The 23,828-nt window shown below is 33.2% G+C and overlaps 3 protein-coding genes across 5 annotated transcripts; 2 read left to right on the top strand and 1 right to left on the bottom strand.

Annotated features, from left to right (window-relative positions):
• Positions 1-1,109: 1,109 nt before the first annotated feature.
• On the top strand, positions 1,110-5,232 carry LOC100810629 (65-kDa microtubule-associated protein 1). Of its 3 annotated transcripts, none has more exons than XM_041009186.1 (10): positions 1,110-1,257; positions 1,971-2,064; positions 2,164-2,367; positions 2,450-2,701; positions 2,824-3,039; positions 3,299-3,454; positions 3,536-3,847; positions 4,160-4,247; positions 4,377-4,525; positions 4,732-5,232. In XM_041009186.1, the coding sequence occupies exons 2-10, from the start codon at positions 1,993-1,995 to the stop codon at positions 5,029-5,031; spliced, it is 1,749 nt and encodes a 582-aa protein (XP_040865120.1). In that variant the 5' UTR covers positions 1,110-1,257; positions 1,971-1,992; the 3' UTR covers positions 5,032-5,232. The 3 variants fall into 3 exon arrangements, with proteins under 3 accessions (XP_040865120.1, XP_040865121.1, XP_025981234.1); XM_041009187.1 differs by having other exon boundaries at positions 1,150-1,351; XM_026125449.2 differs by having other exon boundaries at positions 1,194-1,347.
• Positions 5,233-7,152: 1,920 nt separating this feature from the next.
• LOC100783739 (protein HOMOLOG OF MAMMALIAN LYST-INTERACTING PROTEIN 5) lies at positions 7,153-9,974 on the top strand. Its single transcript, XM_003545063.5, has 6 exons — positions 7,153-7,368; positions 7,504-7,604; positions 7,938-8,047; positions 8,350-8,425; positions 8,585-8,725; positions 8,838-9,974. Exons 1-6 carry the CDS (start codon positions 7,275-7,277, stop codon positions 9,777-9,779), a joined length of 1,464 nt encoding a protein of 487 aa, XP_003545111.1. The 5' UTR covers positions 7,153-7,274; the 3' UTR covers positions 9,780-9,974.
• Positions 9,975-14,167: 4,193 nt separating this feature from the next.
• On the bottom strand, positions 14,168-18,774 carry LOC100807953 (indole-3-acetate O-methyltransferase 1). Its single transcript, XM_003544702.5, has 4 exons — positions 18,497-18,774; positions 17,889-18,308; positions 15,782-16,057; positions 14,168-14,908 (listed from the first exon to the last, which is right to left on the bottom strand). The coding sequence occupies exons 1-4, from the start codon at positions 18,605-18,607 to the stop codon at positions 14,540-14,542; spliced, it is 1,176 nt and encodes a 391-aa protein (XP_003544750.2). The 5' UTR covers positions 18,608-18,774; the 3' UTR covers positions 14,168-14,539.
• Positions 18,775-23,828: the final 5,054 nt, after the last annotated feature.

The following is a 23,828-nucleotide window of genomic DNA, read 5'->3' as shown; positions in this document are numbered from 1 at the left end:
GACGTTTTCCTAACTTTAGAAATAGTTTTTTTCTCACAACACAGAATATGAGAGGCCGCACTTTTTGACTTCAGCCGGCATATGCAAATACACACTTAGATTTTGGCAGTTATAAGAAGGTACTATGTTATTAATATGAAAAAGTATCAAAAGATAGTAGTAATAAATTGAGAAAGGTTATCTAGTATACTTGATGCATTGGTTAAAAAATTAAAATAATAAATTTTTATTAAAATTATAATACATAAAATTGTATTATTTATATGTTTTTTTTATATATTTTCCTATGATTTTTATAAAAAAAATATTTTTCCTTTTAGTTTTCTAACCAATATTTTAACAACACTCATTAATAAGACTTTAATAAATTACAGTAAGATAATGATTATAAATAACAATAATAGTAATTAAAATTAAATTAGTGTAAGTTTTTAAACATTATCTTTCAATCTCATATTATCATACTAACTTGTGGCTTTGGATCTTATTAATCATGATCAACCTCCTTGGCATTCTTATGCTGCTTTGATAAACTCAATTAAATCTTTCAAGAATAGACTTTGGGTCCTAAGTTTTAACCATGTCTATCGAGAAGAGGAGCAATATTGCGTAGATTGATTAGCTCATATGGGATCAGCATCATCATCAGATATATTCACTGTTTTAGATTCTTCTCCTCATCCATTGACAGCTTTCTTGTTAGCTGATGCTATGAGAGTTTCTTTTTCTAGGCTTTAGTTCTGTTTGTATGAAGGATTTATTATTTCTTATAATAACTATCCTTAAAAATATATAGACTGCATAAAAATCTTAATACCGACAACAGATAAAAGTTAAATACTAATAATTATCTATAAATTTTCCATGGATACACAACTTTTTTAATTGAGAGTAAATTTAAATCTTAAATAAAATACATATGAGACAGACAGAGAGTGAAAGTCAAAATATTTATGGTTAGATTTGAAAAAAATGGAGAGTGAGGGAGACTAGACACAGTGTCATGATCGTAAATAAGGGGGAAGAGTTGGGGCAAGAAACGAATTGACTTGGAAGAGATAGTCATTGTGGGTCCATTTTGTTTTCCTACACTAACACTGTACTCTGTGTCTTTCTAATAATCTCATCATCTAATCTTATTCTTATGACCCCATTATTATATCCACACTCTACACAACACAACAAAACCTCACTCTCTCTTTCACGAACTCACGCTCTGTTTCAGATCTGAAGCCACATAACCCTAACCATCAAACGGTACGCATTCTTCTCTCTAGCGATCCTTCTTCTTCTTCGTCTGATCTCCGCATTCCCCTAGATCTGCTTCTTCCTCATTGCTCTGTGAATGCAAGTGAGCTCCGTCTCAACTTCTTGTTTTACGCTGCGTTTCTCTCTTTCTTTCGTCTATTCTTTTCAAGCTTCGTTCTTTTCTTAAGCTTCACTGTGAACATTTCCCTTTTTCTCTCTCGATAATCGCATTTTCTTGCTACTTGTTGCTGATCATTGGGTTATTGTAGCTTCCGTTTCGTCTACTCATTTCATTCTGTTGTGATCGTTAGCTTAATTAGCTTACCCTGCATTGGATTATGATCATGTCATATGTAATCAACAAAATTCGACTTCTCTACAGATGCAATTAAAAAACTTTTTACTTTTTAACAATAATTAATTAATTATTATTGTTATTAATATTAAGATTTTTTTTTTTTGGCTTATCTATTCAAAGATCCTTATTTGAATTCGTTATGTTAGTTTAGCTGTTGGGATGGGTAATTTTGGGTTACCGGAATTCAACATTTACCCACGATGGATAACGGCTTTGCATTTAATTATGCTTTAATTGCATTTGCATTGTCTTATAGCAGATGTCTTCTACTTTCTTGATCTTCGTAGAAGAGAAGAAATGTTTCTCTGTGCGTTTGGTGGAAGCAGAAAGAATTTTCAAGTCATTTTTATATTTTGAGGTGCAGGCTAGGTGTCGCTGGGACTTCAATGGCAGTGACTGAAGCTCAGAATCCTCTTCTTGGAGAAAACACATGTGGTTCCTTGTTAAAAAAGCTTCAGGTAACTAACTTCATTCAGCTTTTCATCTGTGTCACTTAAGATGCGAATGCTCTACAGAATAATGGGATAAATTAATTACATTTTCTTTATTCGCTGTAGGAAATATGGGATGAGGTTGGTGAGAGCGACGAGCAACGAGACAAGATGCTTCTTCAGTTAGAGCAGGAGTGCTTGGATGTGTACAAGAGAAAGGTTGAGCAGGCTGCCAAGTCAAGGGCGCAGCTACTTCAAGCTCTGTCTGATGCTAAGCTTGAGCTTTCCACTCTTCTATCAGCACTTGGAGAAAAGAGCTTTGCTGGAATTGTTAGTAACTACTTGACTATGTCTTATATTGTTAGTAAAGTGGCAAACTAATTTCCTATGCGTATTTTTTATTCTTTCACAGCCTGAGAATACTTCTGGAACTATCAAAGAACAGCTTGCAGCTATAGCACCAGTACTTGAACAGTTATGGCAACAAAAGGAAGAAAGAATTAAGGAGTTCTCGGATGTACAGTCACAGATCCAACAAATATGTGGAGAGATAGCTGGAAACTTGAACCTTAATGATGTTTCACCTGCAGTTGATGAGTCTGACCTGTCCCTGAAGAAGTTGGATGAATATCAATCTGAGCTCCAAGAACTTCAAAAGGAAAAGGTAATTCTGTTATAATGTTCAATAATGAGTCAGTTCAGTTTGTCACTACTTTGGAAAATTCCTTTTGATTTCATTTACTAAACAGCTCATTGAGAGTTTTGTTGCATTGCCTTGTTTGGCAGAGTGAGAGGTTGCACAAGGTTCTTGAATTTGTGAGTACTGTGCATGATCTATGTGCTGTCCTTGGTATGGACTTCTTCAGTACTGCAACTGAGGTTCATCCAAGTCTAAATGACTCTACTGGTGTTCAATCAAAGAGCATAAGTAATGACACCCTAGCAAGGCTGGCTAAGACCGTCTTAACGCTGAAAGAAGATAAAAAACAGAGGCTGCACAAGGTAATGCATTTAGAAGATTTCTTCTCCTTAATTTTTATTTATGCAATAGTTGTTAACTGTATAAGCTCTCAAATGTTAGGAATTTTAATATACTGTGGTTTTTGTCTTGCTAATCGTGTGTATGTTTTCAAGAAATCACCATCAATTCTGACTTTGACATCCCAGAGTGATATTACCTACTAAATGTTTTGCATTCATTACTTGCTTGACTTTTAATCTAATACCATTTTCTTTACTTTGACATGGATATATCATGCAGCTCCAAGAATTAGCTTCTCAGTTGATTGATCTTTGGAATCTAATGGATACTCATCCCGAGGAAAGGAGACTATTTGACCATGTTACCTGTAATATGTCAGCTTCTGTTGATGAAGTCACTGTTCCTGGTGCCCTTGCTCTGGATCTGATTGAGCAGGTACTAAAGAACTTCTGAAATTTACAGATTCGAGCTCCAAGTATGATATTAACTTCTTTTTCTTTTTATTTGATAATAAAGGCTGAAGTGGAAGTTGAGAGACTTGATCAGCTGAAAGCCAGCAGGATGAAGGAAATTGCTTTCAAGAAGCAAGCAGAGCTCGAAGAGATATTTGCCCGTGCTCATATAGAAGTAGATCCAGATGCTGCCCGGGAGAAGATTATGGCATTGATTGATTCAGGAAACATTGAACTAACTGAATTACTGGCTAACATGGACAATCAGATAGCAAAAGCAAAAGAAGAAGCTGTAAGCCAAAAAGATATATTGGACAAGGTTGAGAAATGGATGTCAGCATGTGATGAAGAGAGTTGGCTTGAAGACTATAACCGGGTACTTAAAATCTCGCTTCTGCTTTATTTCTCTTTCTGAGTTTGAATAGAGAGGTGAAGTAGTAGTATTATGATCAGAACATTAAATCCTTTAACCAGAGTTAATCTGTATCCATCTTTATTATATAGTCTGCTAGTTATCACTTTAAGTGATTTGTTATTTGACAAGATGATTGAAATGTTTCTTGCCCTGTTTCTGGAAATATTTAGATTTTTAGCATTAGCTTTGCTGCAAGTTATGATCTTTAAATAGTTGCCTAATCCTCCTCGTTTGGATTATAATGTTACACTCTGACACAACCTTGTAAAACAGGATGAGAACAGGTATAATGCAAGCAGAGGTGCACACATAAACCTCAAACGTGCAGAGAAAGCACGGATATTGGTCAACAAAATTCCAGGTATTTGTTAAATGAGATTACAATCACCATCAGATACTGTTATTATTAATTCAATCTGCTGGCAGTGTAATCAAAACAAGATGATGCCACATTATTGGAATAATTTTGTTTCTGTTGGTGAAAATGCAGCTTTGGTTGATACATTGGTTGCTAAAACTCGTGCATGGGAAGAAGATCATGGTATGTCATTTACATATGATGGCGTTCCTCTTCTTGCCATGTTAGATGAATATGCCATGCTCAGACATGAGCGGGAAGAGGAAAAACGGAGGATGAGGGTAAGTTTCACTAATAAGATGATTAGGATTTAGGATTACTCGTTTTCAGCTTGATTTGAGCACTTGCTAATAATAATAAGACCACAACTCTGAGGAAATTAAAGCTATCAGCGTGGCCTATTTCAGTTCTGTTCACTACTATTCTATATTTGTTATACATACTGTGGTACTGAGAGGTCATAAAATATGGACTTTACACTTTGTAGGATCAGAAAAAGCATCACGAGCAGCGAAACACGGAACAAGAAACCATCTTTGGTTCAAGACCCAGCCCTGCTAGGCCAGTTAGTTCCAGTAAGTCAGGAGGTCCTCGTGCTAACGGAGGAGCCAATGCTACTCCTAACCGACGGCTATCGCTTAATGCACATCAAAATGGAAACAGGTCCACATCAAAAGATGGAAAAAGGGAAAACAGACTATCTGCTCCCGTGAATTATGTGGCCATATCAAAAGAAGATGCTGCTTCCCATGTTTCTGGTACTGAACCCATCCCGGCATCACCCTAATAACGAGATCTTCATTTTCAACCCTATAATTTCATCTTTGTAGCATTGTCAAATTACTAGTTACTGCTTTAGGAATTATAATATGGGAGTGACAAGTAATTAGAGAGATACTGTTCTGAGCTGTGTATGTTCAATTTGCCATTTGGAGGTTTTCTGAATACATATGCCCTATAATATGAAAATATACAGTCTTCAGTGCTAGTCTTGCCTTTTTCCAAACCCTAGCTTCTATTCGTTGGTTTGGTTCACTTTCCGTGTGTTTGAAATGGTGTTACATACTCTTAAAAAAATGATGTTACATATGCAAGTCTACCCTGCAGTTTCACGTCAAAGAATGGAAAAAATGCCAGTAGCAACAAATAGTTGCCTCACGCTGTCCGGCTTTATGCTGTCAAATGCAAATTTCCGAACACACAATTTCTCCTTGTGAGATGTTTCAGTTTCAGCATCATGTCCTTGGCAATTGGGTTTTCATAAAATATTTAAGTCACGGTGCAAGCAATAAAATGGTCCAAATCACGTAGTATTATTCAAGCATGGGGTATTATTAATCAAATGTTACTTATAATTCAAGTCGTATAAAATTAATTAACTACAAAATTGAAAAGGGTATAAAGGGTTTTTCTCTTAGAAACTCCATGGTATCTTTCATATGTGACAATTTTGCTCGAGATTGATAGAATTATTATAAATAATTAAAGATAGAATTATTATAAATAATAAAATTCTTTAATTGAGTATTAAATGGGGAATGCTAATGATTCAAACTCAAGATCGATAGTTAATATGAGACAATTTTGTACTAGTTAAACCATTTTCTTGGTGATGAGATTTGGCTATTTAGAGTTTTGAATGATGTGCAAAGTTCAATTGACGATACAAAATAATCTTTGTAACAGTCATTATTTTTGCTTACCTGCTTAATGCATTGAAAATGGAAGGGTTGATACTAAGATACTTGTATCTGCGTTCTTGCCCGTCAAAATTTGTTCGTATTGCCTGTATCTAAATCCTAAATACCATTCTCGTTAAGTAGGTAATTACTTATCAATCAAGAGTAATTTTTGTACTACCCATTGGGAATCATCAACATATTAGTGGTATTTGAACTTATTTTACTTATACTTTAAAACCTCTAAAACATTTAATAACAGTTTAGTTTGTATGGATGGTATGTTTATTTTTTTTTTTGGATTTTGTTTTTATCTTTGTACCGGTTAAACTTAGTTTTGGTCTTGTACATTTAAATTGATTAGCCCTTCAACTTTGGAAAATATATAAATTAATACTAAATGTTAAATTTAAACAAGAGGAATTAAATTTTCATATATTTTAAAGTTGAAGGAATAAATTCATCAAGTATAAAGACTAAAATAAAATTTAACTAAGAGTACAGTGATTAAAATATATGTTTCTCATTTTTATTATTATTGAACAAGTAAAAAACCTTTTCAAACATGTCAATGATTAAATAATAATATAATTTTTTTATTGTTAATGCATAAATTATTTTAATTTTCCTCTTAATACTAACTCCTAAATAATCCAATTAAACCTTTATTCGTAAAATGTTCTTGTCCTTTCTAGCCCCTAAATTTATTTATTGAGTTCCATTCATTTGTATTTGAAGAAGTTTCATCTATTTTTCTCATATTCTAGTAGCTGAAGCATATAGTCTATGAAGATCTAATTACTTGAAGACTAATACTAGACACTCTCTATGTACACTTTCTTTTTAAGATTTTCTTTATAATTTGTTAGAATGTATTAGAAATCAACATTTTTTGATAAGTTTTATTTATCATTTAATATTTTTTTCTCATAATTTATATTAAATGATAAGTAAAATATATTAAAATTAATGATTTTTAATAAATTCTAACCCAAAAAGTATTTGAGAAAGAATGTCAAAATTCATTAAATTAAATTGTATGCTTCTAAAAGTCATCCTTTTCATCAATGATCTTGCAAATGATTAAATTGATAATTTAAAATAAAAAATAGCAGGAACATATGAATTGATTATTTTTAAATATAGCATAATATATTAATTTATAATATCTTATTCAGTTTTAAATTATCACAGCAATTTTAAATTTCTTAGCTGAGAAGTTTTTTTTTTCTTCTTAATAGTTGCTTTGGCAGGGAAAGACGGTCGAAGGCATAAGCTTGGAATAAAGCCAACAAACGACGTCGTGTGGTTTCCAATACCTTCTACGTTTTGAATTTTTGCGAGAATTGAGATGGCGAACGAGAACGAACCCGCGAAGCTGCTGTTACCATACCTTCAACGCGCCGATGAGTTGCAAAAGCACGAACCACTCGTCGCTTATTACTGTAATTCTGTCTTTTATTTTGATTTTAGATCGATACCTATTTTTCATTATTGCAATTTTTGTTGTTTCACTGATCTGAAATGCGCTAATCGTTGTTATAAATTATCATGATGAAGTATTTTTTTGGTAAAATTAGGTCGATTATATGCTATGGAACGGGGGCTGAAGATTCCGCAAAGTGAGCGCACGAAGACCACTAATGCTCTTCTGGTTTCGCTCATGAAGCAGCTTGAAAAGGTTCTAAATTAAACCTTGTTGTTTTTTTGTGCTGATTGTAATCACAATTAACTGAAACTCAAAGGTGATCCGCAAATAAATAAATATAAAAGTGATTTTTAATTAATCCCTAACTTTGTGTTGTTTTTTGAAAATAAGAAGGGAATCTACTCTTGTTAAATGAAAGTGTCTGAATCTGAATAATAATGAATTAATGATACTATGGCATGTTTCAGTGGCAATCTGCAGTTTTCTTTCCTTTGAAAGATGTTAGTGGTTGGCATGTTTGATTGGGTATGATTATGGAATTTTTATTTACTCAATTGATGTATCCGAAATATGTTGTTTTTACAGGATAAAAAGTCAATCCAGTTGGGGCCTGAAGACAATTTATATCTCGAGGGATTTGCTTTGAATGTGTTTGGAAAAGCAGACAAGCAAGATCGTGCCGGAAGAGCAGATTTGTATTATAAAATAACTTTTTTTTTTTAATGCTAGCTTGAAATAAATAAATAAATAAGCCTTTAAGCTTGTATGCTGGTTCTGTTGCATCAGCTGTGATCCCTATGGTCTCAGTAAAGTTTACAAGGGATTTTTGTACCTTCTTGTTCCTTTGTCTTGAACAAGATAGTAGCTCACTCTCTTTACATACCGAGTATCTATTTTTTGCCAAACATTTTCTATATTCCCTTTGCATAACTATCTTGCTTGTAAGAATTTTTCATCTGTGATAAGTTTTTAACGTATATTCTTTGACACTTTGCAGGAATACAGCGAAAACATTTTATGCTGCCAGCATCTTTTTTGAGATTCTTAATCAATTTGGAGCAGTTCAGCCTGATGTGTGTATTTCATGCATTGAATTGAACCTTCCTTTTTTATGCATGTCTCATTGTATTTGCATGTTTTCCACAAAGCCTTTCTTATTTGGAAACAATTTGCAGCAGGAATACAACTTCCTGTAACTGTATGTTTAATGCTTTTTTGAGTTTCTTTTACAGCTGGAGCAGAAACAGAAATATGCAGTGTGGAAAGCAGCTGAAATAAGAAAAGCCTTGAAAGAAGGAAGGAAGCCCACTGCTGGACCCCCTGACGGTGATGAGGACCTCTCAGTTCCTTTGAGTTCTTCAAGTGATAGATATGTATGATTCAAAACTTAACCTGGTGTCTTCTGGGTTTTATCAGTTAGAAAAACATATAAATAAATTCACTAATAAATATAAACAATTAACATTGAGCTGTTGATTCTTGCAGGACCTTGGGACCACCGAAACTACTGTTTCCAGTCCTGGACCAGAATCTGATTCATCACATAGTTATCATAGCCCTGTCAACTACCAGAATCTGCCAAGCATTCAGCCTACTCCTAAATTTCATGATACTGTTAACGACCAACATTCTGCAGATATTCCACCATCTATGCCTTTTCATGACAGAGTAGATAATAACAAGCATTCTTCCGTTGTTTCTCCATCATCTCACTCTTACACACTTGGAGTTTATCCTTCCCAAGATTATCATTCTCCTCCACCTTCCCAAGACTATCATCCTCCTCCACCTTCCCAAGATTATCATTCTCCTCCACCTTCCCAAGACTATCACCATCCTCCACCTTCCCAAGACTATCATCATCCTCCACCTTCCCAAGATTATCATCCTCCTCCACCTTCCCAAGATTACCATCCTGCTCCACCTTCCCAAGATTACCATCCTCCACCTGCTAGATCAGAAAGTTCTTATCCCGAGCCCTACAACCATCAGCAATACTCACCAGAGAATTCACAGCATTTAGGTCCTAATTACCCTTCTCATGAAACTTCCTCTTTTTCTTATCCCCATTTTCAGTCTTATCCAAGTTTTACAGAAAGCAGCCTTCCCTCAGTCCCATCCAATTATACTTATTATCAAGGGTCAGATGCTTCATATTCTTCCCAGTCGGCTCCGCTAACTACAAACCATTCATCAAGTGCTCAACACAGTTCAGGCAGCAGAAATGGAACTGTCGTGGAACCTAAGCCAACTACTCAGACATACCAGTATGACAGTAGCTACCAACCAGCACCTGAAAAAATAGCAGAAGCACACAAGGCTGCAAGATTTGCTGTTGGGGCACTGGCATTTGATGATGTCTCAATTGCAGTAGACTACTTGAAGAAATCCCTTGAGTTGTTGACAAATCCATCAGCTGGTCAGTAAGATGTTATGTAAATTGAAATGTGGATTTCTATGGTTTTTCTACCTATTATTTGCATGTCTTGTTTTGTATATTACATACATCATGCATTTAAAGTGTGAAGAAATTTGGGGAAGATGAACGGAAATTGTAAAATCTGCTGGGACTGCGATCTTTCTTGTTTATCTGGTAGTTATTGAGATTGGCTTGTTTGTCAAGGAAATGTGATACATATAAGAGATGTCTGCTAGATAAATTTCAGTTGTCTGTCTGGGACAATTCTCTTTTTCTTTTTGTTTGGGTCTTGCACTCAAATTCAGGTTCGCGTTCATTAACCCATTGACCCTGAGGATTTGAATCTCAGCTGTGAAATTCCTTAGTACATCATAATTACTTGTTGCTTAAGTTCCATTTCAGAGATTAGTACAATTTGGTTTGGCATAAAAATCTATTACATTTTTAATGATTTTCTTAGAAGATAGTGATGAGTTTTGGCAGCTGTCTAGCCGGGCCACATTATATTCACAGAAATTGTCATGAAAACTAAATTGGAATAAGTTTGGTAGGTTTAACCATATCATACTTAAACTCCCGTTTCCTTTCAAGCAAGGAGCTGGAGTGTGGATTAAGTTAGGGTATTTGGGTTATCATCTGAAAAGATCCAACAGTTGAATCTTCTTATGGCTATTCCAAGAAATGTTATTCTGATCTGTTTTAACTTTTAACCTACCGTGATTTTGTCGTCACTGGGACATTGACAGAGACTTGACAAGAAACCCAAAAACCATCTTATCCTTCGATATCAGTCACAGTGAACCTTCAACGCTTGATCATCTTATTGAAACATTTAAACAAACAGATCCATAGAATGATTCCACACCTTAACTTGAATCTACCTTATTACTTAACTTTTTCATCCTTGAAATTTCTGTTGGGGAACATTGCTTAGAAACTGTTTCTGTGTCTGCATCTGCAAAAGAAAGCTGCAGCAAACCTAACAGAGAAACAAGTAACCCTTTTTATGGTCCTTGAAGCGTAGTTGCATTGCATTACATGAGGATCATTTATTTTGCCCTACTGGAATGAAAAGATTTTTGCCTTTGGGAAGTCCATTCAGTTATCGGACAACTATGCTGCTGCTTGTACGAGAAAATAGGCGCACGAAGCATAAGATCTATGGTGCAGTTTTTTTGAAAATAAATGTTGATTAAAATAACAGATGCTATATAGTGCGATTTTTTTTTACTACGAATCTCCTTGTTTAAATATATTTGGATAGATATTGAATTTTTTTTTAAAAAAACTATGCTTTTGACTCAATTCAGGAGGATATAGTAATTGTATAGATAATCCGTGCGGTACGAATTTGCACAAATATTATTTTCCTTAAAATAATTTAAAAAATATAAAGGAAAGTTAAGCAGAAAACTCCTTTCGTGTGCTTGTTACGAAATCTATTCGTAACATTTAGTATTGGTCTTCAATACAAGTGGACCCAAGAGAAAAAGGAGTGGTCCAACGGTATAGTAAAGAAAAGCAACTAGACACAAGTAAGCATCTCACTCTCACCTCACATTGTTTTTCTTTTTGGGTCTTTTCCACTCTGAGGATGATAGCGTCGTTTACCTCTTCTGTAGGGCTTTGATTATTGTTTAGCGAAAAATGTATATTTTTTAAAAACAAATCTCCATGAAATTTTAATTATGAGTAATTTTTGAACACGGTAAAATGCAAGTCTGAATTTTCATGACTCCTCTAAAATGAGTTAGGGAAAAGTAAGTAATTTCAGTTGTTAATAATAAATTTCGCAGTTGATATTTCAACGCATTTAATTTGTTATGCGTGCACACATAATATCAACAATTGATTTTTTTTATTTATCAACGACCGATATTACTTTATCTTCTAAGATGAGTTGTTTACTTTAAAAGAGACAAATCCAAAGCTCCAAGGACGAGATCTTAATTTTAAGTATTATCAAAATCTATGTAGCTGATTCAATGTTTATTAGGGGGGGAAATTGAGAGCCACACCCGTTATGTTGAATCTGTTACCGGTCCAAACCATCCAATTGATAGTTAATTTGAACTACATTAGCATTAAAGTAATATGTTGCATGTCCTTCAATAAATGAATTTTAGTTAAAAGGTACTTTCTTGGTCGATTCATGTGATATGGCATAGGGACAACTTTATCTGCTCGTTGTGATGATAGAGGAACAGTTGAACACAAAGCGATCATATAATTGGAGTCTCAGGCTTTTGCTTCACTGTTTGTCAGTCTTGCAATTTTGTCTTCACTCCAACATAGTTTAGTTTAGGATGCTGTCTTCAACTTGGATATTCATTCATGAATATTGTTTTATAAATTCCTGCTCCAATGGTACTGCTAGCTTGATTTTAGGACTACCGTTTACAGGAGCAATTTGGTAGTTTGGTAGATGCAACCAAGGCAAATAGTTCTCAGCAGCAACGTTAACAGTGTTTCCTTCAAGTTAATAATGTCTTTATGTGTTTGATTGGGAAACCTTGTCTTCACCGCCAAACTAAATGTCACTGCCTAAGACTTATCCTGACAAATAAGCTAAGAATTTTGTCTTCATTTTCATCAGTCTCATATCAATTGTTGTGCAATGGAGGAGACAAACATCGAAAAAATTTATACCAATAGAACTTGAGCACACCACATAACTGAACTTACACCACATTTCAACTCAAAACCCTCATGTTTACGGATCTTTCTATCACTTAAATGGTACTCAATCTTCCAATTTTTAACTAATGTAAGATTTCACCTCACATTTTGCTTCAACAAATATATACATTGAACGATCACTAGTACTCTCTAATATGTATGCATATAATTATAAATAAGTGGCTGAGATATTCAGAATTACTAGTTGTGGTCGTGATATTCTATTTATCAAAAGTGAAAAGAAGAAGAAAAAAACTGCAAAAGGTTTTATTCATGCTTATTTAATCTGTAAAAGAGAAGTTAAGGTTATCCATTCATCAATTATGTTCCTTAGTTTTCTTGATATTAACAAAGGCATGGAGTGTAATATGCTTAACTTTACTCTTGGAGAATACGTCTTAGGTGTCCTATATAATAGACTTAGCAGTCTATACCACGATCCTTATTACCCTTCCCATTTCCAATTAAACAAACGGAATGGGAAGTAACTTTTCATTCTGTTGTTCTGAGGCTTATTTTCGGAGTCAAAGATTACCTAAGGAGGACTCAGGTTTTGTAAAGGCCAGTTCAGTAGTATGGATTGCCAAAAATATCAAGCAAACTTACTTTCTTAGGAAGAAGGGGATGCAAAAGAAGAAGAATAAAGAGGAGCAGCATCAGAAAAAGGGGAAGGAGCTTACATTAGAGGAGTGGCTTCTAAAATCACCAATTATGGAAAAGCATGGTAACTGCAACGGTGATCATTGTGATTTAAAGCATGGCTCTAACTGTGATTATCCCTCGGTAGCTAGAGAAAGTGTCTATTTTTCTGAATGGGGGGAATATAGTTTGTCTTTGGACCAACTCTCAAATGGTGATGATTATTCAGATTTGAAAGATGAAAAGTTTGATATAAAAGAAATGGGGTTTAATCCATTGACTAGAAGCCAAAGTAGTAAGGTGAAGAAAAGGGTGAGCTTTAGACTGCCAGAAGTGTCGGAGACTATCATTTTGTATCCATTAGAGATGGATTTTAATGAGTGCCAGTGCATTAATTAGTTTCTATCCTCAATATGTTTAATGTGAATTGTGAGTTTACTAGAATGATGTGTTTCTCTCCTATCGTTTTTGGAAAGTATGTGCTAGACATTTGGAGTGAAAGAATAACGGATCAAAATCTCAGACTTAGCTAAGAATCCGAATTAGTGATCCACCTACAATGTCATTGTGACTATTTGTAAGGTTCTAAACTGTCAAATAATATGTATATTGGTGTTTGAGCATTTCTTGCTTCCAGTTGGTTCCACTTTAAGGTGGTTTCGATATCAGATGCTTAGAGATACTAAGAACACTTTTCATACGCTGATAATATCCTATTTTGTTTTTTTTTTTCTTCCCTGCTGTTTTCTGTTTGTTTTAATAGGATTGCTTTTCCTTCTTCTCTGCATTAATCATTTCTTTGGAGAAGTTTTCCCTTTGTTCCTATTAACTAAATATGTATATCAGGTTTGGTTCTTGGTCAGCAAATTTAGCAATACATGGTTGGCATGGCTCAATATAATGGTAGCAGCCAACTACTATTAAAAATGTTATAGGACAAGCCAGAAAAAGCCGTCTTTCAACCTTTAAATTATAACAGAACAGAATTAATCATTTATCTACCAATTAGATTTGCTAATGAAATACTAAAAAAAAAAGGTGTTCGATTGAGGAGGACAAGGAAGAAAGCAAAATGTGACTAAATCAAGTGGCATATCCAACAACCCAGCTTGTTAGGTACAAGTTCCATTCATACAACTCTCACAAGATATGGACACTATAATATGTATGCTATGTAGAGAGCAAAATTAGTTCAGATTCAAGGGAACACAAGTCAGAAAGCGCATAATGCGCAGCAAGTAACTAGAGTCAGCAATATGACACACAAACAACACGCAAAAGAGGGAGAAAAAACAGTAGGTTGGAAGTGTTTTCAACCTCTCTTTTCTCTTTCTTTTGTGTATTCTTTCTGACTCCTCCTATGCAGTAACACAACACACAAAGAAAAAAAGGGGTAGGGGTAGAGAAAAAGTCTTTGTCGTCTAGTTATCTTCAAGTGACCCTTTTTCTCTCAGTCTCTAATCATTTGAGCAAAAGAAAGTGATGCAACTATGTGAAAGAACTGTAGTTGCTCTAATAGTTCTTTGGCATGACTAGTGGCTCGACGTTCCACTCTTAGAAAAAGTTCCTCACTTAGTTTGTCACCAATGTGGGCATCAACAAGGACTCCAGACACAGTCCTGCAGCTGTTGGCTAGAGCCCTTCCTACTTCACTTGCATCATCTGGTTGGTTCACCACAAGTGGACTTCCTCCTTTGAATACCTCAAGCTTGTCTATGGCAAATGAACCATTAGCCTCAACCACCTCCTTGAAGTCTTGCAGGCTTGCTGCATAGACTGGAATATTAAAATTGTCTCGTTTTTCTTGGCTAATCAATCCCTGAAATCAAGAATATGATTTACTATAAAATAACATGTTCATATCAATGCATAAAAGGATAGATAGTGAATTGGTCTTTAAACTAAATCAAGACTTCTGCTTTTGAAAAGGTAACATAAAAAAATAAATTCTCACATCAGTAATATATGACAATTTAGATCTACCATTCTATTAATAATGTATATATACTCAACTATAATGTGAAATTATCCTTATATCTATAGTGTTAAGTTGGTAAGTGAGATTTGCCATGACATATGTTTGTGTAACTGAAAATGTTCTAAAGTACTCAACACATCCTACTATGTAGGTGTCGTTATATTCTGTACTTCATTGATTACAGTTTTGGAATTTGGATGCGTAACATGGTAGAGGATGATTCTTATAAGTAGATGCCTTTGACCCTGTTCAAAGACATTGTTGGGTCCCATTGGCAATGATCATTGTATGAAAATTGATCAGATGAATGCATATCCATTTTGTCTATAGCTTTAAGACATGATGATCGATGTGATTCAGTGTTTGTTCTAAGCTCTTAAGATATCCAAAGCCTAATTGTTGGTCAACATTATGGACCACAAGACACTGCCAGCCGGCAATTAATTATTATTTATGCCGACATGATGATCAAGAAATGGACGGCTAGATCAATATAGGGGTGGCTAATCAACGGCTGGGACCAATTTATTTTAAACGTGGCCAGAGAAAACTCATGATAAGTTGTGGTGATGCCTACAACACTTGAGCATATTTGTCTTTTAATCTCTACAGTGTCTCAAACTTCTTTTTGGTCAGCCAATGGAAAATAGAGGCTATGTGCCACTGTTGACACAAGCAAGCATGCATAAAAATGTTTGTGATTATGATAATTACCTCTTGGACAAGATCATCCCAAGCATCCTGAAAATGGGTCCCAAAAAGAAGGCCAGCCCCACCTTGGTCTGTGGGGTCCACTGAAGTTCTGGCCAAGCAAACTAAGAACATGGACCCCTCTCTCTTCATCTCCACTGACCTTGCCCTCAGAAAGCCTGCCAAGTCTGTTTGGAATTGTTTCTTGTAGGCATTTGCTGTGCTCTCACCAGCCCCATGGATAAACACCCTTCCTTTGTTATATGCACTTGACCTCTTGTCCTCTACACTTTCTGGCACCTGCACCAAAGTAAATTATCGAAACAAAACTAAGAGTAAAAAGTGCATTATTTTTTTTTAAAGACTGTATATTAATAATGCTCGAATCCAGTAACATCTTTATGAGTGACAAAGTTATCATCTTAATGTAACAATAAGCTACCTACTAATTGGTCATATCCAATTAACTAACATTCACCTTAGCAAATTCAAATCCATGCAGTTCTACTTGTTTTTTTGAAGTTGGGGTATCAGACTATCTCTTGGTTGGGAGTCCATAACTAATTTCTCAAAGTATTTAGATATGTTTAAGGAGTCAATCTCTTTCAAAGATATTTTTTTATATTCATTGGCATGGGATCAAGTCCTAACTATATATATATATATATATATATATATATAAAAGGAATAAAATTATCTTTTAACTATGTCACAGCATGTTGGTTAATGCAATTCTCGTTTAGGGTACAAAACACTGCACACTTTAATTGCAAGAAATCAGAATTTTGTATGATAAAGAGCATTATGTAACTGTGTGTGACCAATAAGCACCAAATAGTACACACTTTTAAAGGGGGAATCCCAACTCCAATTGTGTCTCTTTTGGTGATCAAATTCTTTGTGCTGGCCCCATATATTATTGAAATTTAAGATGCATGAAAGTAGAAGAACATTGGGTGCTTAATGCATGCATTGAAAATTACTGTCCAAACACGTTACTTGTTTCCCTGAAACATGGTCCTTTTTTTCAACCCTGTAGACCATGGGTTTTCTGCATTCACTTTTTGACCATAAATTATGACTTAAGCTTCAAATTAATGATGACTTTACTATCTTATCCTCGGGAAGAGGCAAATATTCCTTTCATTTTGTCGTGGAGATAAACAGATTAGACGACAAAAACTACAGGAATAGAGAATCTTTTATTATTGATGGGTAGGTTAGGGAGTGAATTAAACGACTATGGCAATATATTGTTAACAAGAATTGCTTTAAAGGATTTATGAAATTAGTGTAATCGTGATCCACCAAAAGTTTCCAAGAAATGTGTGGTACCTTAAAGTTGGACTTCTAATTGAAAGGTTTATAAAGATCTTGGGCAAACAAATGATGAAAGATACACAAATGATATGAAATTAATTATGACTTTTCGTAATAATTTAACCACTTCAATTGCAAAGAGAAATAAACCAATTAATGAAAATTTTAGAAGTAAAAATGAAGGTATCCATTGAACTTACTCCCCCTCCCCATCACACACAAAAAAGAAGAAAAAACTGCTTAAAATAATTAACTCTTTAACTTGAGAATTTTTATTTTTAGAAACAATTACATAAAATATCACTTTATTTTTAATTTTAAATATTTATACAAGACAATTTTATTATGTTTGTTATTCTCTATACAAATGAAAATATTTAAAAATAAGAAAGAAAATTTAAATGAAGTGACAATTTGACAACTGTTTAATGAAAACATGAAAAAACAAAATCACAAACCAAAAGTCAGAGTTGATATTAACAATTAAAAAAATTATAAACAGAGATAAGAGTAAATTACACCATTCTTTGAAGTACAACCCTGTCTTTTTAATTTTACATAACCCCCTTACAAGTTACAGGATATATATATCCATGGTATAATGTGTTTTCTTTAGTATAACAAAAGTGATAGTGTAATATATTTTAAATAAATAATAAAGGTACGTAACCCTGGAAAAATTAAAGACAAAAGAAGTATTTGTGAATTTGGAAGAAATAAGAGGGGATATCATGATCAGTGTAATTTATTCTAACAAGATTCTTGAAAAAAAAAATCCGAAAATAGTATGTACTAATAAATTAAGTCTTACCTGAGATAGCCAGTGCAAAGAGAAGGCTGAGTGAAAAACATCAACGGACCTTGCCGGAAAAAGCCTCCGGTAGAAGGAACCGGGAACTCCGGCGGCGAAGTAGGAGCGGTGGTTGTTGGCAGCGAGGCATTCCTCCATGCTAACGCCGTAGTTGGCGAGAGGAGGAAGGAGCTGGAATAGAGTGTTGAAGTCATTGCTGGGAAGGTCTGAGAAGAAAGCCGAGAACTCTGGTGGCTGCCACCCCAATGCCTCGTACCTTTTCATCATGTGCTTTATCATCACATCCACCACGTTTATGCTGTTGCTCCCACACGAACACCCCAAGTCAGCCACCACAAATGCCACCTCACGTCCCTCAACAACCTCAACTCTGTCTAGTGTCTCTCTCAGAAGATGAAGCATGGACCTCGCATGTATGGCCTGCAATATATAAGCTGGATTAGATCATTAAGAAAAAATCGACCCCTCTAAAATTAACATTGATAGAAAATAATGTATCATATGCATATTTTATGTACTGAACCAACAAACATGATATATATGGGGTACACTTACCCTATGCATATTATTATTATATGTATTTATGACTAAGACACAATGAATGGTACCTGTGCTTGGGAATTGTTGGCATAGCTGGCTTCTCCTTTACCTCCTTTCATGCTAAGCAACTTCTCCAGTTCCATATTGGATACAACAACATTGTCTCCCATCGGAGCCATATATATATGATCTTCAATAGCTGTGAGATGGATGAATGAAAGAGAAATTGTTGTATATGAAAAATAAGGACAAGAGAAAGAGTATTTGGAGGTTTGAGACTTTGGAAAACTGAGAGGCTAGAGAGGTGATATATATAGACAAAGGGGGGGTAGCTACTTCTTTTTTTTCTATGTATTATGTTAACTACTAGATACAAATGGCAAGCAACCGGGCATTATTATTTTTGTTGGTGTTATCATTATAAAAACAATAGTTAACTATACTACTCAATGTGAAAAGAAAAATAATAATACTAAAAAGAAATTTGAAAAAAGGTTAAAAGCTAAAGTGTGGGCCTCGTGTGCAATACGGAAGGCCCAAAACTGGCGCCGGATCTTTGTATTCATATAAGCTACATAGAGATATCGATTTTGTTTCTGACCAAAACCAAAAAATAAGAGTCTATATATATTTTGTTTTTTAGAGAAATAATATTGTATTCGCTTGTTGTAACAACTATTAATACCAATTCTTTTATAGAGAATATGTCGTAAGATTCGACAAAAGATTAAGGTTTCGATCATCTATAGCTATTTTTAATGGTAGAAGGATTTTTTATTTTTTTTGAAATAGGTAGAAGGATCTTAATCACACACTAAACACTATAGTTTATGAGCTATGAAGTTCACTGTGAGCAGACGATCTATATTCTGAATTAAAATTTATTATAGTGTGTATAAATGATACAAATATCTTATTGCATTAATTAATCCCTATATATTTGATATCAGAATGCCATAACGGTTATATTATCTGCAGAAAAAAAAGTACTAAATCATAAGACAGTAAGTGCTATGCAAAGTTTTCCATCATGGCCTTTTTCACTCTATATATGTATATATATAAAACATTGCTCGATGCATAATGATACAGCTAACTAAGCAGTTTAGATTAAAATATAATGTTAGATTATTGAGTAATGATACGTATTTTAAGGAATCAATTAACTATCTACCTATATGGTGAAAAACAAAGAAGGTGACAATAATGGTTCCTAAGGCTACGTAAGTTTCCCTTCATTTGCCCAAAGTTTTCCATGTAAATAACAACATAAATTGATTACTCTTTACTAAGCAACTTTTACAATTCTTTATTAAGTTTATTCTTGTGAGGAGATTGATTACTTTTGTCGGCTGTTAAGGGCTTTATTATAAAATAAGGAGAGTCAAAGTAATCCATTAAAAGCCAAATGATGATTAATTATTTCATTATTAATTAATTAAGTCATCACCCCAGAAATCAAGGTTCATCAGTTAGTACCTACCAAAACGAATTCATTAAATGGAATGGTATTTCTTTTCTGGGCGATGTAAATGGTAATCAATTAAGTTATAATCAACTTCAAGCTACCATAAGCATTTACTCCAAGGCTCAATTTACTTGTTCTTTTTTTTTTTTTTTTTGGGTTGTGATCGCTTTATTTTATATTCATATAATATAACTCTTATCTCTTTTTCGTTTGCTACTTTTTTCTTCTTCTTAATATTCCTTTCATTTCCTATTTTTCCTAATTAAAGGCTTAGAAAATTTAAACCTTGAATTTATGGATAAAAAAAGACAGTTTTCACATAACCTTTTCGAAGAAAAGGTAAATTGAAGGTTTTGCTAAAAGCATAAGAGTATATTACTTTTCTGAAATCACGATTCACATTCATGTGTCCTCAGAATCGGTCTTTAATTAGTTGGTAAGGGGAAAGAAATGCAAGAGAAGAGGCTTCAAAGCAGATGCCCCAAAAATTCAGTTGCTTCACAACTACAAATTAATTCAGCAATAGCATGCATTGCATGTCATAGTGTTGATTCTTTTTTTACATATGGTCAATAAAGTTCATTTACATCTTAATATCAAACCGTATTCTCTCGTATAATAAAGACGTTCAAAAACAGTTGAGAGAAGCAATCGTTCTAGAGTTTTATCGGTCAAAAGAAAGGGTAAAAAGTGTCCAAATTGCAAATGGATTTCCATATATGTTAAAATAAATGACAAATTCTTCAGCTTCATGACTTGGTTTTAGAATGATTAATCCATTGAGTTTTTATCGCTTTCTTTTGTTTATTAGTTACTACTTTATGTAGTTTTCCCTAAAAAATAGCACCATAAAGAAACATCGATTAATCATATTGCTAATAAGTCTAACATAATATTTACATATATAATTTAATATCTTAAGCATATATTATTGACCAGACTTCCACTTTTGGTTTTAGTAAGTATAAAAATATTTTATTAAGAGTGATAAAATTAGTTTGCTAATATTTGGAATTTGATTTTTATATAATATCAACGAAAATTTTACACTATGTTTTACATCAATCAAACATAAATTATTTTTATTACGATTATTAAGTTTTTAAAAAAATAATAATAAACTTATTATATATAATAATTAGTAATTGAATGACCGTTACACAAATTATTCATTCTAATTTTTATCTTTGAAAAAATTAGACTTCAAACATTAGTTAAGAAAAATACTTGGGTCATACATATATAAAGCAGTAAAGTAAATTAATTACAGTCTCTCATTAGTTTGAGTAACATTGAATTCAATATCCTAAAGTAAAATATGAAATTCAAATCTTATAAATAAAAATATATGATTAGAAAAAAATATCCAAATACATAGCCTTACATTAAATATTTAGAAGGTTATTATCAACTTTATATCATATAAATAAACTTGTTTATAGAGCTAAAGAAATATTTACTATATAAGCACATGCATGTACACATACCACCTCAAACTTCAAAAAATATGAAAATAACCGAATAAAACTATATGACATTTAGTGAAACAAAAAAAAAAATTGTCTAAGTAAATATAAAACTGATCAATAATAGAACCTAGCTAATATGAAGAGATATATAGATCTGTCAAGAAGAAGGATGATGCAGTAATATTCTTTCTCAGTTTGGACAGCACACATATATATCTCAATGGGTATACAGAATCCTGAATACCGTTCAAAAGGGGTTAGTTGATATGATAAGGCTAGGTCTCAACGCGGATAGCTTTTGTTTTATGGTAAATATGATTTTTATTGTGCTGTGTTTGGACTTTGGACTGCATTGACGCCATTAATTATGTTTAGTTGTCACACCTATGCCATAATTATTTTTTTTATCTTTTTTAGAGAATTTGATGGAATTTTAAATTTATTTTACAAATATGCAATTACTTATATACCTACAATTTAGTAAACGATTCTTTTAAAATAAATTCATCGAACCATTGCTTTCTTTATATAAATTTAAAGGTTAATGGTGTTTTTAGCCACAACTCCATTACCGTACATGCATGATTTCATTATACCAAGCGGTCAAGGGAAACTCATGCTATAGGCAACGAATTAATTTAAATGAAAATCATGGTGCCTAACCACGAATTAAGTTGTGATGATGAAATCATGGTCAAATCATGAATTAGCTAAGGGTAACGTTTGTCTTTGATCCATGGCTTCTCCATTTGTCATAAAAAAATTGTATTAAGTTGTGAGTAGATCACATCAATGTTTTCATATATATAAGTTGTGTTTAGTGTTTATGACTTTATCAAAACCATTTTTATATATATAAAAAAAAGCTTATTAAGTCGGGATTAAAACAAAATTATAATAATCTTCCTAAAAGTTACACTTTTTATAATAAGTTAAAATTAAAGTTGCAGTTACGAAACGTAATTTCACCACATATATAAGCAAATTAAATAAGTAAGTAAAAAAAAAAAAAAAAGCTGTTGAAAAGGCCATGCATATCTATCCTCGAATTCTTCATTATAGGGGTCAAAATCGTAGATTACGAAATATATAAAGAGACCGATCGAGAGTGGGGGTGCGTGGGGGCTTCAGAGATGTCTTATAGCTAGGTTTGAGAAATTTATCTGTATCTTTTCACTACCACTATATTATAATTCTTCATAAAAATTAGAAAAAAAATACAGGCATTGCCATCAACTGGTTTTTAAAAGTTTTTGCCTGTGTACAATTCAATCTAATGCAAGGAAACGTAAGAACTTTGTTTTTAGAATTTCATTAATTATTGGACTATATATATAGGAGTAGACTCTGAGGCTTAATTTCACATCTAGGTTGAATGATCCTAGAAGTGCATGTAAAATTACGCAATCTGAATTTTAAATGATACCTACAAAATTGTAATTAACTAACTGTATCAGTGATTGGCCCACAATGTATACTTATTTTATGTTAACAGTTTCCTAGGGTTTGACACAAAACTATATTATATTTAAGAACAAGAAAAGAGAGGATTAACTTCCACAGTTCAAATCTGAACAGCACAAATAAATGATGTGATTTTGATTCTCTCAATCTATTTTTCTTTGTTCGAGTATATATATATATATATAGATACAGAGAGAGAGAAATTTGTAATTGAGTTATATATAGTAGGAATATATATATATATTCAATTCCTACTAAAAACACACACACAAGACATACATATAGAGCCTTGCATAACACGCCCCAAAAGGTTGTGAAAAAGGCATCATATATATGACACTTAATTCTATCATCTGAAATTTAATTTACACTCGAATCCAAAAACTTGGAATCTTTGTCATCTGACTAGCTAATGGCCCCCTCCTTCTTTTTGAGCTCCTTCTTCAAAGTCCAAATCCAAATCACCGTGATAGTCGCCATTTACGTGTGAAACAATGCCGACCACACTTTATACATTTTATATTATTTTTAGCATATTTGGTTATCTCCTGCATATTTTAATTGTTATTGTATGAACATTATAATAATCTAGCATCTACTAATTATATCTCTTAATTGTGGGTTTGTTTTACCTTAATCCCGCGTTCTGATACATGTTCAGCCGGGAGCACTGATACTCTCTCGGAAAGGATCAGTGTTGGACATAACTCACGCCAATTCAAACACAACCTAAAACTTAAAATCAATTGGTTCATTTTCATTTGGATAAATTGAAGTTTTAGTTTTTTACATGTAATACTTTAATTTAATTCCTATAACAGAAATTCTACAGTTTAATCTTTATATAGAAAAACATTAATTTATATAAATTCATACCTATATATTATTTGCCAAAGTTATAATGGTATAGATTTGATCCCTACATTTGATAACTATTTTTCATTTTAGTCTCTACATAAAAAAATATTTTTAATTCCTGCATGAAAAAAATTTATATTT

This window comes from Glycine max, chromosome 14 (genome assembly GCF_000004515.6).
Source record: "Glycine max cultivar Williams 82 chromosome 14, Glycine_max_v4.0, whole genome shotgun sequence".
Classification (NCBI taxonomy): domain Eukaryota; kingdom Viridiplantae; phylum Streptophyta; class Magnoliopsida; order Fabales; family Fabaceae; genus Glycine; species Glycine max.
Note: the sequence above shows the minus strand (reverse complement) of the source record. Positions and strands in the feature narration are given on the sequence as shown.

Excerpts from the sequence above, each read along its gene's own strand:
- LOC100810629 (XM_026125449.2), top strand. Across the intron at positions 2,368-2,449 it reads AAAAGAGCTTTGCTGGAATT|CCTGAGAATACTTCTGGAAC; the intron begins GTTAGTAACTAC and ends ATTCTTTCACAG. Across the intron at positions 3,848-4,159 it reads GGCTTGAAGACTATAACCGG|GATGAGAACAGGTATAATGC; the intron begins GTACTTAAAATC and ends CTTGTAAAACAG.
- LOC100783739 (XM_003545063.5), top strand. The coding sequence starts at position 7,275 with ATGGCGAACGAGAACGAACCCGCGAAGCTGCTGTTACCATACCTTCAA. Across the intron at positions 8,048-8,349 it reads CGTGCCGGAAGAGCAGATTT|GAATACAGCGAAAACATTTT; the intron begins GTATTATAAAAT and ends GACACTTTGCAG. Across the intron at positions 8,726-8,837 it reads GTTCTTCAAGTGATAGATAT|GACCTTGGGACCACCGAAAC; the intron begins GTATGATTCAAA and ends TGATTCTTGCAG.
- LOC100807953 (XM_003544702.5), bottom strand. The coding sequence starts at position 18,607 with ATGGCTCCGATGGGAGACAATGTTGTTGTATCCAATATGGAACTGGAG. Across the intron at positions 18,309-18,496 it reads CCAACAATTCCCAAGCACAG|GCCATACATGCGAGGTCCAT; the intron begins GTACCATTCATT and ends TATATATTGCAG. Across the intron at positions 16,058-17,888 it reads CTTTGCACTGGCTATCTCAG|GTGCCAGAAAGTGTAGAGGA; the intron begins GTAAGACTTAAT and ends ACTTTGGTGCAG.